The sequence below is a fragment of the Callithrix jacchus genome, chromosome 7, assembly GCF_049354715.1.
Source record: "Callithrix jacchus isolate 240 chromosome 7, calJac240_pri, whole genome shotgun sequence".
Classification (NCBI taxonomy): domain Eukaryota; kingdom Metazoa; phylum Chordata; class Mammalia; order Primates; family Cebidae; genus Callithrix; species Callithrix jacchus.
In genome coordinates, this window is record NC_133508.1 from 28,492,287 (window position 1) to 28,507,682 (window position 15,396).

Genomic DNA, 15,396 nt, shown 5'->3' on the forward strand with positions numbered 1-15,396 from the left:
GGTTTCACCATGTTGGCCAGGAGGGTCTCAATCTCCTCCTAACCTCATGATCTGCCCGCCTCAGTCTTCCAAAGTGCTGGGATTACAGGCATGAATGAGCCACCACGCCCAGCCAAGACAACATTTTAAATAACATATGGGTCAAAGAAGAAATCTTAAGAATATTTAAAATAAGTGGAAATGAAAATAAAACATCAAAATTTATGAGATGCTGCACAAGCAGTGGTTAGAAATTAGAGCATTGAAAGAATATATTCAAAAGAAGTAAAATCTAAAGTTAACAATCTAACCTTCCTACCTTTGGAAACCAGAAAAAGAAGAGCAAGTACAAAAATTCAGACAATTTAAGAGCAAAAAGTAACGAAACTGGAACAGGAAAACAGCAGGGAAAAATCAACAAAATCAAAAGCAAGTTCTTTTACATAATTAATAAAATTGATAAATCTATAGCCAAGGAAAAAAGAGATAAGATACAAATTACAAATATCAGAAATGAAAGAGGAGTCAACAGTACTGATGTCAAGAACAATAAAAGGACAATAAAGAATTGTGATGAACAATTCTATGCCCTCAAATTTCAAAACTTAGATGATACACACAATTCCTTGAAAGACAATAGTGACAAAAACTCACAAAAGGAGAAACACACATCTGAATAAGCCTACGCTTACAAAAGAAATTGAATCAATAACTAGTTAACTTACAAAACAGCAACAACTAGGTGCAGATGGCTTCACTGGTGAATTCTACAAAACACTTAAAGGAGAAATTATACCAGTTCTCTGCAGTCTCTTATAGGAAGTAAAGGAAAACAGCAAGCAGAGTAAACTTCCTTCCTCATTCTCTGAGGCGAGCATTAGGTTATTATCAAAACCAGATAAAGACATGGCAAGGAAGGAGAACTACAGACTAACCCTCCTTCTTTTTTTTTTTTTTTTTTTTTTTTGAGACAGTTTCACTCTTGTCACCCAGGTTGGATTGTTGGATTGCAGTGGTGCTGCCCTGGCTCACCGCAACCTCTGCCTCCTTGGTTCAAGCATTTCTCCTGCCTCAGCCTCCTGAGTAGCTGGGATTACAGGCATGAGCCACCATGCCCAGTTAATGTTTTATTTTTAGTAGAGATGGGGTTTCTCCATGTTTGTCAGGCTGATCTCGAACTCCCAACTTCAGGTGATCTGCCCAGCTTGGCTTCCCAAAGTGCTGGGATTACGGGCATGACTAACCCTTCTTATAAACAGAGATGCAAAAATCCTCACAAAATATTAACGAATTGAACCCAATAACAGATAAAATTAATTATATACAGATTGAGCATCCCTAAAATCTGAAATCCAAGTGCTCTGAAATCTGAAATGCTCTAAAATCTGACACTTTTTGAGTGCTGACATGGACATGATACTCAAAGAAAGGCTGGAGCACTTCGGAATTTTGGACTTTCAAATTAGGGATGCTTAACTAGTTAAGAATCTGCAAATATTCCAAAATCCAAAACAATCCAAAATCTAAAACACTTCTTTCTGACCCTTCCTTATCCTTTTGGATAAGAAATCCTCAACCAATATCATGACCAAGTAAGATTTATTCCAGGTCTACAAAATCTAATTAAACATTCATAAGTAAATTAATGTAATCTATTACATCAATATGCTAAACAAGAAAATCATATGATCATATCAATAGAAGCAAAAATATTTTGAAGGCTGAGCAGAGTGGCTCACACCTGTTATCCCAACACTTTGGGAAACCAAGGCAGGTGGATCACCTGAGGTCAGAAATTCAAGACCAGCCTGGCCAACATGGTGAAACCCTGTCTCTACTAAAAATACAAATATTAGACAGATGTGGTGGTGCACACCTGTAACCCCAGCTACCTGAGAGGCTGAGGCACAAGAATCACTTGAACCCGGGAGGCAGCCTGGGTGACAAAATGAGAGTCTGTCTTAAAAAAAAAAAATCTAAAAAACTCAGTACCCATTCATGATTAAAAACTCTCAGCAAACTGGAAATAGAAATAACTTTTTCAACTTGATGAAGAACATGTATAAAATACCTACAGTTAACATCTTAATAGTGAGAAACTAGATTGTTTTCCCTATGATCAGTATAAAGGAAAAATGTTCCCTTTCACAACAGCTATTCAATACTATATGAGAATTCCTAGCTAAAGCTATAAGACAAGACAAAAAAAAAAGATATATACAGATTCAGAAAAAATAAATAAAACTGTCTTTGTTTACAGATGAGATGAGTATCTGTGTAGAAAATCCCAAAGAATCAACAACAGCAAAAACCTTTGGGCATAAGTAAGCGATTACAGCAAGAATGCAGAATAGAAGCTTAATATCCAAAAATCAATCGATTTTCTGTATACCAGTGCTGAACAGCTGAAATTTGAAATTAAAAATATAATACCACTTAAAAGCCATAGCACCAAAAATAATAAAATATTTAGGTATAAATCTAAGAAAATATAGTGTGTACAGAATCTAAATAAAGAAAACACAAAACTCTGATAAAAGAAATCAAAGAAGATCTCAATAAATGAAGGAATATTCCAGGTTCACAGTCAGGAATAAACAATATAACTAAGGTGCCATCTCTTTCCAAATTGATACAGTCCCAATCAAAATCCCAGCAGATTATTTTGTGGATATGACAAACTGAATATTAAATTTATATGACAAGGCAAGATTCAGAATAGTCAACACAATATTAAAGAAGAGCAAAGTCCAAGGACTGACACTACCCTACTTCAAGACTGAATACAAAGCTAAGGTAATCAAGATAGCATGTGTTGATGAAAGAATAGAAAAATAGATAATGGAACGTAATTGAGAACCCAAAAATCAACCCATACAAATTAAAGCTAATCTTTGACAAAGGAGTAAAGGCAATTCAATAGAAAAAGAATGGTCTTTTCAACAATTGATGCTAAAGCAATTGGATATTTATATGCAGACATTTTAATCTAGACACAGAACTCAAGTTGGATAATATAGCTAAATGTAAACACAAAACTACAAAACTTCTAAGAGATAACACAAGAATATCTAGGTGACCTTGGGTTTGACAATGAGTTTTTAGATATAACTTCAAAAGCACAATTCATGAAAGATAAAAATCTATAAGTTACACTTCATTAAAATGTGGAACTTCTGCTTTGTGAAAGACACCACTAAGACAATGAAAATACAAGCCACAGACTGGGAGAAAATATTTGCAAACATATATCTGATTAAAAAGCTTGCATCTAGAAAATGCAAGGAATTGTTAAAGCTCAACAATAAGGAAAAAAATTTTAAATAAGCAAATCTGAATAGACATCTCAACAAAGATGTATAGATAACAAATAAACATGTGAATATATGCTTGAACCACCATGTGCAAATTGACACAATGAGATACTACGATACACCAACTAGAATGGCTACAAAAATGGCCATACCAAATCCTGGTACAGTCACTTCAGAAGACAATATGGCAGTTTCTTAAAAAGCTAAACATAGTCTTATTGTATGGTCCAGCAATTGTGTTCCTCGATATTCATCCAAATGAGCTGCAAGCTTATATCTACACAAAAACCTGCACACAAATGTTTACAAAAGATTTACTCATAACTGCTCAAAACTGGAAGCAACAAACATGCCCTTCATGAGATGAATGGAGAAATAAACTATGGTGCATATGTACAATTGAATCCTATTCAGCAATACAAAAGAATGAGCTATCATGCCATGAGAAGACTTGATGGAGCCCTAAATGCATATTACTAAGCAAAAGAAGCCAATCTGAACAGGCTACATAATGTATGATTCCAACTACATGACATTCTGGAAAAGGCAAAACTATACAGACAGTAAAACTCTCAGTGGTTGCTGAGCTGGGAAGGGGGAACAGGTGAAACATGGGAGATTTGGAATGGTGAAACTATTCTTCATTACAATGTAATAATAGATACAAGACATAATGCATTTGTCAAAATCTAGAGAACTATACAACACAAAGAATAAACCTTAATGTAGACTATGGAGTTTAGTTAATAATAATGCATCAGTATGGGGTGGTTAATTGACAAACGTACCATGTCAACACAACAGGTAAATAATAAGAGAAACTGGGAAGGGGAGAAGGGTGATATGGGAGCTATCTGTACCACCTGCTCAATTTTTCTGTGAACCTAAAACAATTCTACAAAGTCAAGTCTATTAATTAAAAATAATCCAATGGGAAAAATAATGGGCAAAGGATCCAATTGGTCATTTCTCCAAAGAAAATATACATATGGCCAATAAGCACATGAAAAGATGTTTAACATCATTTAGACATCTAGAAAATGCAAATCAAAACCACACTGAGGTATCATTTCATACCTACTAGGACAGTTAGAATCAAAAAGTCAGATAAAAACAAGTATTGGTGAGGATATAGAGAAGAACCCTTATACACTGCTGGTGGGAATATAAAATGGTGCAACCACTTAGAAAAATAGTCTAACAGATCTTCAAAAAACTTGGAGTTACCATTTGACCTAGCAATTCCTCTCCTAGATACATGCCCAGGAAAACTAAAAACGTACAGCAATACAATAACTTATACACAAATGTTCTTAATAGCATTACCATAATAGCCAATGGGTAGAAAAAACCCAAATCTCCATCCACGGATGAAAGGATAAACCAAGTGTGGTATATCTATATAATGTTATTCAGTCAGAAAAAAGAATTAAGTACTGATACATGCTATAATTTGGGTGAGCCTTGAAAACATTAAGCTAAGTGACAGAAGCCAGTTACAAAAAAGCCGCATATGACGTTATTTACATGAAATTTCCAGAACAGATAAACACACAGAGACAGAAAGTAGATTAGCAGTTGTTTAGGGATGAGATGGGAGGGAGAATGCAAGAACTGAAGAATAATGGCTAAGAGTGAAGGATTTCTTTTTGAAGTGATAAAAAGGTTCTAAAATTGATTGTGGAGATAGAAAAAGAAATAAATAAATAAAATTGATGCCGACAATAGTTGCACAATCCTGTGAATATACTAAAGGCCACTGACTTGTATGCTTTAAGTGAATGATTGCACAGTAGGTGAATTATATATCTCAATAAATCTGTTCTCAAAAGAATGTTACCTTCTAAATGTTGATGACTCCCAAACAGTTGCCAGATTTCAGTAACAAAAATATAAACATTGCATGGTTTGTACTTATAACAAAGACTATTTATTGCATATCTGAAATTCAACTGTAACAGGATGTCCCACATTTTATCTGGCAGCCCTACTCCCAAATCTATTCTCTCCAACCCAGAACATAATTATCCTCAGTTCAAGATTCACTTATAAAGGCCAGGCACGATGGCTCACGCCTATAATTACAGCACTTTGGGAGGTCAAGGCGGGTGGATCATCTGAAGTCAGGAGTTTGAGACCACCCTGGCCAATCTGGTGAAACTCCACCTCTATTAAAAATACAAAAATTACCCAGGCATGGTGGCAGGCGCCTGTAATCCCAGCTACATGGGAGGCTGAGGCAGGAGAATCCCTTGAACCCGGGAGGCAAAGGTTGCGGTAAGCTGAGATCGCACCATTGCACTCCAGCCTGGGCAACAGAGTAAGACTCTATTTCAAAAAAAAAAAAAAGATTCACGTATCCAACAGGTAGCTCTATTTGATTATGCCCCAAATATCAAACAAACACAAAACTAAAATCACCTCTTATCTACTCTGAGGAAAGTCAAAATATGTGAGAACTGGTAGGTGGTATCTTATGACTTATTCAGATCTGGTGCCCTCTCTCAACCCCCAATGGCCTGGCATAAACAATAGTTGGTGGTTTACAACAGGAGAGTTTAATATTTTAATAAACAGCCCACAGGAAGGTGAGAGCAGGCTGAACAACAGCCTCCCTCTCTCAAACTAAAATCAGTGCCTCTTCCAACACTTTGCCACCATCATCTCTGACCTGGGAATCTCATGTCCCATCGAATCTTCACCAGTTTACCTCTAAAAGGAAAACCTAATATCTTCACTCTCCTTGAAACCTTTCCATGCAATGGCTCCCACTCTCTTAGAAGAAAGTTTATTCATCTTCTGTAGTTTACAAAGCCATTCAAGAATGGGTCGCTGTTCCTCTCTCCTGCCACCCTCTGCTGCCCATAGCCTTCCTGGTGTCACAGATCAGTCAAAACAATCTATTGACCTCCATCCTAATGGTGGCCACTCCCTCTTGCCTCCAGGTGTTCACATCTATTATTCCTTCTGCCTGACCTCCCATGCCCTGATTCATCCCATAAATTCTAACCTGAGAAACTCCTTTTTTTTTAGACGGAATCTGGCTCTGTTACCCAGACTGGAGTGCAGTGGCATGATCTTGGCTTACTGAAAACCTCTGTCTCCTGGGTTCAAGCAATTCTCGTGCCTCAGACTCCTGAGTAGCTGAAATTATAGGCATGTGCTACCATGCCTGGCTAATTTTTGTATTTTTAGTAGAGATGGGGTTTCACCATGTTCGCCAGGCTGGCCTCAAACTGCTGACCTCAAGTGATCCACCTGCCTCGGCCTCTCAAAGTGCTGGGATTACAAGCATGAGGCACCTCACCTGGCCTAACCTGAGCAACTCCTATTCCATATGCAGGTTCTAGCTCAAGATACCAAATCCTCCATAAACTTCCCTCTGAGGCCAGTGTTGAGTGAGGCACCTCGTGTCTCTCCTAAAAAGTTCCAAATGAGACCTATCTTAGAATATTGTAATCATCCATCCCTTTATTTATAAACTCTCTGGGAGACTAGAGGCCCCACAGGCAAGGGATTGTGCCCGCCAGGTTGGACGTCTTAGCCCTAGTGGTCCATATAGCAACTGGCACGAGTACATACTCAACAAATAGTATCAATCAGTCCATCAAAACTCAAAGTTAAATAGATGCTTGAGGTTATGGATGCCCCATTTACCCTGATGTGATTATTATACATTGTATGCTTGTATCAAAATACATATACTCCATAAAAATGTGTACCTACTATGTAACCCTCAAAATTAAAAAATATGCAAAGTTAAAACGATGTCACCAGATGTTATAAAGTCTGAGTATTTATCATTATAAGGCTGAAATCACAGAAACTCTCACAATAATTCAATCATATGAGGAAAATTATCTGGAAAATATCAATTTGGGTTTGCTGAAATACTTCAAAATACCAAAAGAATAAAATTCAGATGGCTATGTTTTTTCCTCCTGTTCCCAAATATACACACAATTATTTTTAAGGGTAGGGGAAAACATAACACAACAATTTAAAAGTTACTAACAATTCCATATTCTTATCCTAGAAATCTAACACAGTTGTGGGTTAAAAACAAAGATTTCTGGAGGAAACAGAACTATAGCCTTATTTAAAAGAAACAGAGGCTGGGCACAGTGGCTCACATCTGTAGCCTCAGTATTTTGAGAGGTCAAAGCAGTCAGGAGTTTGAGATCAGCCTGGCCAACATGGCAAAACCCTGTCTCTATGAAAAATATAAAACTTGGCCAGGCCTGGTGGCAGGTGTTTGCAGTCCCAGATACTCAGGAGGCTGAGGCATGAGAATCACTTGAACCTAGGAGGCCGAGGTTGCAGTTAGCCAAGATTGCACCCTGTCTCAAAAATTTTTTAAAAAAAGAAAGAAAAAGAAAAGAAGTATAGTATTTAAGCAAATTTGTATGCCATATCTTGTTCTGAAATGAACTTAAATGAGATCATGAAAACACACAGAAACATAATTTTTAAAAATAAAATGTAAAATAAGTAAAGAGTTCTCAATAGGAAAAAAAACCACAAGAGCAGAAACTAAATCTAGGCCGGGTGCGGTGGCTCACACCTGTAATCCCAGCACTTCGGGAGGCCGAAGCGGGTGGATCACAAGGTCAAGAGCTCGAGACCATCCTGGTCAACATGGTGATACCCCATCTCTACTAAAAATACAAAAATTGGCTGGGCATGGTGGTTCACGCCTGTAATCCCAGCTACTCAGGAGGCTGAGGAGGAGAATTGCTTGAACCCAGGAGGCAGAGGTTGCAGTGAGCCAAGATCACACCATTGCACTCCAGCCGGGGTAACAAGAGCGAAACTCCATCTCAAAAAAAAAAAAAAAAGAAACTAAATCTAGACATGAGGTTGGGATACAATATATATGGTCCTGTATATTTGCAAGAGATGGGTCTAGGATGCAGCTCTACCCTTGCTGAAGGTCTATCTCATTCTCTGGGTCATGTGATTTCTGATATCCTTGTATTACCACCCCTCATAAACAATGTATTTCTATCCCACAGACGTGTGTGTATTAGTCAGTTTTCACACTGCTGATAAAGACATACCTGAGACTGGGTAATTTATAAAGAAAAAGAGGTTTAATGGACTCACAGTTCCAAGTGGCCGGGGAGGCCTCACAATCATGGCAGAAAGAAAAGGCACGTCTTACATCATGGCAGGCAAGAGAGAATAAGATCCAAGCAAAAGGAGTTTCCCCTTATAAAACCATCAGATCTCATGAGACTTGTTCACTACCATGAGAACAGTATGTGGGAAACCACTCTCACGATTTAATTATCTCCCACAGGTTGCTCCCACAACATGTGGGAATTATGGGAGCTACAATTCAAGATGAGATTTGGGTGGGGACACAGCCAAACAATATCAATACGAGACTTTCCAGGTATTCTTTCAGTATCATCTTCCCTCTGATACTTCTAAAGTCTCATGCTCGCTGTTTATGTCATTTTTCAACTTTTCTATTTAGGACTTTTTCTTTTAAAAAGTATCCTCAGGTAACACCCTATAGGATCACTGTATTTCCTTTTTAGTGATAAGCTCATAGCCTACATATACCTACAGTGTAGCCCAATACCCCAAGGTGGCAGAACCTGTCACAGAGACTGTATTACCCAAACATCCTCTTTGTAAGTATATTTTCCCTAGTCCAAAGAGGTCTATATATTTAAAATTGTGTTGTGATTTACAACCCGCGCCCAACCTTTCTTTTTTTAAGAGACGGAATCTCTGTCATCTAGACTGGAGCACAGTAGTGTGATGACAGCTTATTGCAGCCTTCACCTCCCAAGCTCATGAGATCCTCCGACATCAGCCTCTTGGGTAGCTAGGACCACAGGCATGCACCACTATGCATGGCTAATTTTTAATTTTTTTTTTTTTTTTTTTTTTTTTTTTTTGGAGAGAGAGGGTCTTGCCATGCTGCCCAGGCTGTTCTTGAACTCCTGGCCTGGGATTACAGGTGTGAACCATTGCACCCAGCCAATTTAAAAAACACACACACACAAACAAAACATAACAACTATGAAAATTCTGTGCTAGAATAAAATCAAGTTTTATGTTCACCCAATTCTAAATCACACCCTAACAGCTTCGACTGCAGGCAGAAGAGCGTAACACCAAAGCAATTTTGATTCACTCTACCACAAATCTTTTCAAACAAATTCCTTCAGTTCTACCAAGATTTACGTACAAAGGCTGAAGGCTCCTATCCTTCAAGATTAAACAGACGTGCTTGAAATACAGCGAAGTGGTTTGTTACAGCTGTTTAAAGCTCCAGTCCCAGGAGCCTGCCTCTTGAAGGTATTGTAGACTTTACATACTTGAAAACTAATAGAATGGGTCAAAGGACACACTTGAGGTCTGTGTCTGATAAAAGTAGGGGGTGGAAGGAACTACTAAGATACTGAGAATAAACTAGAGATATGTAACAAAACTAATTTTGAAAATAAATTTTACAGCAATTACTGGAAAACATTTGGAATAGTATATGTGTTATCGTGCTATCTAAATACTAGCAATGAGTTTATTTGCTCCACCGTTTTTACGAAATCAGATATCAGTACCCTCCGGTATGCTTTCCAACTACTTAGTATTGACATAGACTTTGAAAAACAGCCTCCCCTTAAACTCAAGCCAGTGTAACTAAGAATTTGTTTTATGCATTAGTTTCATTCTTTTAATAGAAATAACAACCATCTCTGCATTCTTTTTTGGTCCTTAGCATGCTACGATAATGATCTTTTTCCTTAACACTTAATAATGTCTACTCAAATTTGCCTAACCACATTATATAAGTATCAAAAAACTTAGATCTTCACTATTTTATTTGAAACTCGCAAACAACCTTATAAACAAATGTTATAACTTTCATTTATAGGTAAGGAAACTGCGAGAGTAGCTATGTTGTAAATACATACAAACGAATACACATCCATTGCTTGGAGGCTTGCTGATTTAATGATGCCACTGCAAATATATTTTATTCCTTCTACCAAGAGGTCAACTCCATCTAAATAAACCCATAGCTATCCAACTTCTATACATTCAGCATAAAAATTTTTTATGATTGTATTACCAAGTCATAAACTTCATCAGTTATAATTCGAAGACCATGCCTAATAAACTCCCAGAGGGCAACTATTATTTGGAGCATAAGGATGCCTTGGAAATTACATTGTTATGAAAAAGAAAGAAATTAACAAATAAATGTAATCTTTAAGGGTATTGCTAGGGAAATGCCACATATCACACTTCCACTTTGTAAGAATTGTCACTCCTGGAAGTACACAAATTTCAGCAAATTTGACAAGAAAAAAAATATAGGAATTCTGTTCTGTAAAGCAACTGCAACTCAGAAGTTGCTCATTTTCAAATACTCTATATCAATTAAAAAACTCTTATCATGAGATGGAACCATAAGAAATTTAGCTGAATTAAATATAGGTCCAATTATCATTGAGGCACTGGTTTCTACCTCCTTACAAACTCCAGAAAGACTCTAAATTTCTTTCAGCTTGAGTTAGATGAGAGAAAACGCAATTCATATTTCCAGAAGCACAAGTGGCATATTTTCCAGTAAGCTTCTTGTTCTCATTTTACTATTTTAAGAGTTCTGATCACTCCCAATGTTGCTGTATGGCCAGACCTGATTTCTGCTGGCTGATCATTTTCATGGCATGATGCTTTACTGAAACTGTCTCCAAAAACTGTTTTTATTCGCATTCAGCTTCAGTGTATTTATATACAAAATACCACTTCAATGGAGTTCTGCCAATAAAAGAAACAGCTTACTAGAATTTCAGTTGACTTTGTTAAAGGAAATTATTTTAAATTAATGTGGCTACTGAACTGCTGCCATCCTTGACCTCAGAAAATAGATTCCTTCTAATTTTTGCTGTGAACATTTATTTAAGTTAAATTCCAGCTCATGAATGTTGACTGTAAAAGAGTCTAAACCTTCCTGCTACTATTTCATATTCTTTCTCTAAACAAGGGGGTGACCACATGGTTGCTACATTAGTATACAGAGCCAACTCACCACCATTAAGTGAAATCATCTATGTATTTTTGGTAGAATCTTTAACAACTTCCACGCCTGTCAGTGAATGGAACAAGGCTGTTTTGTTTTCAGAGAGCAACAATTTGATCTCTGGTTTACTTGATGGTGCCCCAAATATTTTTCCATATGCTTTTTGCAAAGAGGATCTGACATCAGCATGGTTTACCTTTACCAATGAATGCAGGCTTTTTTCACCAAACATATCCCAGAGGAAGGTCAGGTCTTCCTGGCTATCCACATGTGGCTGCAGCTGGGCTGGCAGAGCAGCCAACAGCTCATAGAGACCTATAAAATGAAAATAAAATACAAAGCGTAATCTTAGAGTGATCTCATTAATTTCGCCTAAGGTGTGTGTAAATGACAGCTGGAACATGCCGATTTTACTGGATTTGTACTCTGGGCCATCAAGCTAAACACTTCGGTAAAGAACCAAAGGGAAATTTTCTGGCTTTTAAATTCCAATGCAGTGGTATGTATTAACAGACTCATTTTTACCTCTCACACTTGTCAACATTCTACAGCCATCCAAGTTTACATAACCCGAGACAGAAATGTGTACAGGTTTTCAGAAAAAAGAAGAAAACGCATACATTCCTTTCCTTAATCGTTATTACATTTCCCTCAGTATGAGCCAAAGAGTGAAATGAGTCATGAATAGGAAAAATTTCCTTAGAAGAGCAGAAAATTGATAGGGTAGCCCATTAAAAGGGTTTTGTAGTGTCCAAATAGTTCGTAAGAACATATAGTTTCAAAAATACTTGCATTATCTAACATCCAAAAGAAAGTTCTACAAAGTATGGGAAAATAAATCACACATGGTTCTGCATTACTATAGTCAGCTATTTTTTTAAAAAATGCTACGTAGAATTTAGTTTAAAATTGGGGGGTGTAAAGTTTATGTAATACCCTCTGAAAGCATTAAAGTAACAGATGCGGGTTACTCGTGGCGTCCTCACTAGACACTTCCTAGGGACAGACAGTAGTGCAGTGTTCCACGGTAGCATGCTACATAAACCATCCATCTCCATCACAGCCCGTCACACTCCTGTCCAAGAAATGTTGCAACAGTGCCTGCCCAAGACTCTTTAGGGAGGTGACCTGGCAGGAGTCAGTATCAACTCATAGCACATGTTTCATTTTCCAGTGGGATTACATGAGGTAAAAAGGACAAAATTCCTTTTATTTCTTGTCTGCTGTCTACAAAAACACCAAGACCTCCTGGGACCTACAACACATGGGACTGTTGTTATTTTTGGTCTGAATAAGTGCTGCTGTTCATCACAGGGACAGCTTAACAAGAGATTTTACTAGCAAAGAATAGTAAATTATGGGCTGGTGATTAGTATATATGTTATCTTCTTGAACCATGTTAATATTCTGCTAATCAGTGATAACTCACAACCGAAGACATTAGATACCACATTGAAAGTCAAGAGATGTAACTTGGGAGATCTCGTTAAATTCAAACATTTTTGGAGCCTTATTTGGCAAAAAAAAAAAAAAAGAAAAGAAAAGGAAAAAAAAAAGCTAAAACACTCCAACAAAAAACTTCTCTCAATTACATTCTGAAGTATTCTTGATGTTTTACATCTATTCCCTTAAAAATCTGGCATTCTGCCTACACCAGCTCTTATTTTCAATTTAGTAAAATTATGTAAGGTATCTGAACCTAACTAAATCTATAATAATATAGGTCTCATTATATATATACGAAATTAATCAACAATGGTCAAGATCAGTGGTTAAAGTTGAAAGTCAAAATGTGAAATATATGTAAAAAGAGGGTGGAATTTCATTATTTTATTATTGACTTGGGGAGGTGTAAACATAGTTACCCATTCCTTGGTAACGTGACTTACAGTTTAATTAAGGAGACTAATTCAACAGTGATATAATTTACATGCTAAAAGTTGTCAGGATTAAATGACTCAATATCTTAAAACAGTCCCTGTCACATAAAAAGTACTCAATATGTTTCATATGAAACTCAGTAAGTGACAGCCATTGTCATTATTATTACTATTATTAGTCATATCCTTACTGAAAAGGCAAAAGTGTAGATCAAACAGAGCTAGATTCAAACCCAAAGTTTACACTTAGAGCATTTCACATAACTTATCTGAGCCTGTTTCCCTCATGTGTTTAAAAAGAAACGGCAACCTACAGGTGTGGTTGCATAGCATGGCCAGGTGCGGCTGCATAGCATGGCCAGGTGCAGTGGCTCACGCCTATAATTCCAAAACTTTGGGAGACTGAGGCAGCCGGATCACTTGAGGTCAGGAGTTCGAGACCAGCCTGGCCAACATGGTGAAACCACGTCTCCACTAAAAATACAAAAATGAGCCTAGTGCAGTGGTGAGAGCCTGTAATCCTCGTTACTCAGGAGGCTGAGGCAGGAGAATCACTTGAACCCGGGAGGCAGAGGCTGGAGTGAGCCGAGATCATGCCATTGCACTCCAACCTGGGCAACAGAGCAAAATTCCTTCTCAAAATAAAAAGGTTGGGCGCAGTGGCTCACACCTATAATCCCAGCACTTTGGAAGGCCAAAGAGGGCAGATCACAAGGTCAGGAGATCAATACCATCCTGTCTAACATGATGAAACCCTGTCGCTACTAAAAATAGAAAAATCAGCCCAGTGTGGTGGCAAGCGTCTATAATCCCAGCTACTGGGGAGGCTGAGACAGGAGAATCACTTGAATCCAGGAGGCGGAGGTTGCACCATTGCACTCCAGCCTGGACGATAGCAAAACTTCATCTCAAAACAAAACAAATTATATAGCACTAAATACACAAACACATGGAGGAACACACAAAAGAGTGCAGATAAAATGTGAAACTGAGTAAGATCAAAGGACTGTACCAATGACAATTCCTATTTGCAATACTCTATTATAATTATGCAAGATGCTACCATGGGAAGAAAGTGGGTGAGGGGTGCATGGGATCACAACATGAATCTACAACTATCTCAAAATAAAATGCTAATACAAAAAAAAGAAACTACGGCAAATATGGTTGTTGTAAGAATTTGATGGAGCAATGCATATGGCAGCATTTAGCCCCGTGGATGGCACAGAGTAGTCACTCCGTTGCTTAACATGTCTTCTTCTAGAATAAAAATGTCATTTCAATTCAATGGTTCAAAGTCAAAACAATAGCTTAGCTGTATATTGCAACTGGATACAATATCATACTCAGAAATAAAACCACTCCAGTCTTTTACATATGGAAAGTGTTAACTTTACGCAAGTACTGCCTGAATTTTGGAGGAATAAGCCATATTATATTTATGTTTTTATTTTTAAAAAATCCTGTTAGCAGAAGATCATAAACCAGAGTTTTCTGTTTTTTACTAGTTTTATGCAATCCTAACTAATATCCCACCACAGTTTGGCACTCTAGTGACAACAGCAGTCCCTTCCCTTCAACTACCACATCTGGTAACTATGACCAAAGGCAGAAAAGACAGGACAGTGCCAACCAGAAAATAAAGATGATTAAAGGAGTTACCAGGCCAGAGCAGTGTGCAGTCTCCATGGAGGTAAGCAATATAGACAACTACTTCCACTCAAATGAATTGCAAGGGCCCTAGAAACCATCTTGGCCATGCATAAAATGGGGCCTGTGTTTTAACATGTTTTATAAAATACTCCTATATTCAGTTCCTAAAGTTCTAATGGTGAAGAAATTTGTGAAATCCAAATGACTTGGCTCCTGGAGATTCAAAGGGCAAATGATGAGAGTTTAGATAGCAAAGATATTTTTAAAGAATTTACCTAAATCTACCTAGTTTTTGAGCAAGAACTAAGACAATGAGATACTCTATATACTGTAGTGATTCAAACTCATTGATTCCAATAAACATTTATGGTAGCTATGAATCAAGTACTCCTCAAGGCTCTAAAGATCTAAGACAAATCAATTGCAGATCCTGTCCTCAGGATTTTGCAGTGCAGTAGACAAGCACAAGCAGGTCTATTAGTAAGTCCAGGACAGGGTTAGCATGCTGTAGCAATAGCAAGGGAAG

General features: G+C 37.5%; 1 protein-coding gene across 8 annotated transcripts in view; it reads right to left on the reverse strand.

The window, feature by feature from the left end:
• MPP7 (MAGUK p55 scaffold protein 7) overlaps positions 1-15,396 on the reverse strand; it is a 255,825-nt gene that overhangs the window by 143,221 nt on the left and 97,208 nt on the right. For 4 of the 8 annotated variants that reach the window (XM_078329681.1, XM_078329680.1, XM_078329678.1 and 1 more), the window contains one exon: positions 11,534-11,652. The exons of 2 other annotated variants lie outside the window; for them this stretch is intronic. In XM_078329681.1, coding sequence (XP_078185807.1) covers positions 11,534-11,569 — 36 coding nt within the window. In that variant the 5' untranslated portion in view covers positions 11,570-11,652. The remainder of the gene's footprint in view (positions 1-11,533; positions 11,653-15,396) is intronic. 2 more of the 8 variants (XM_078329679.1, XM_054258552.2) reach the window with 1 other exon arrangement.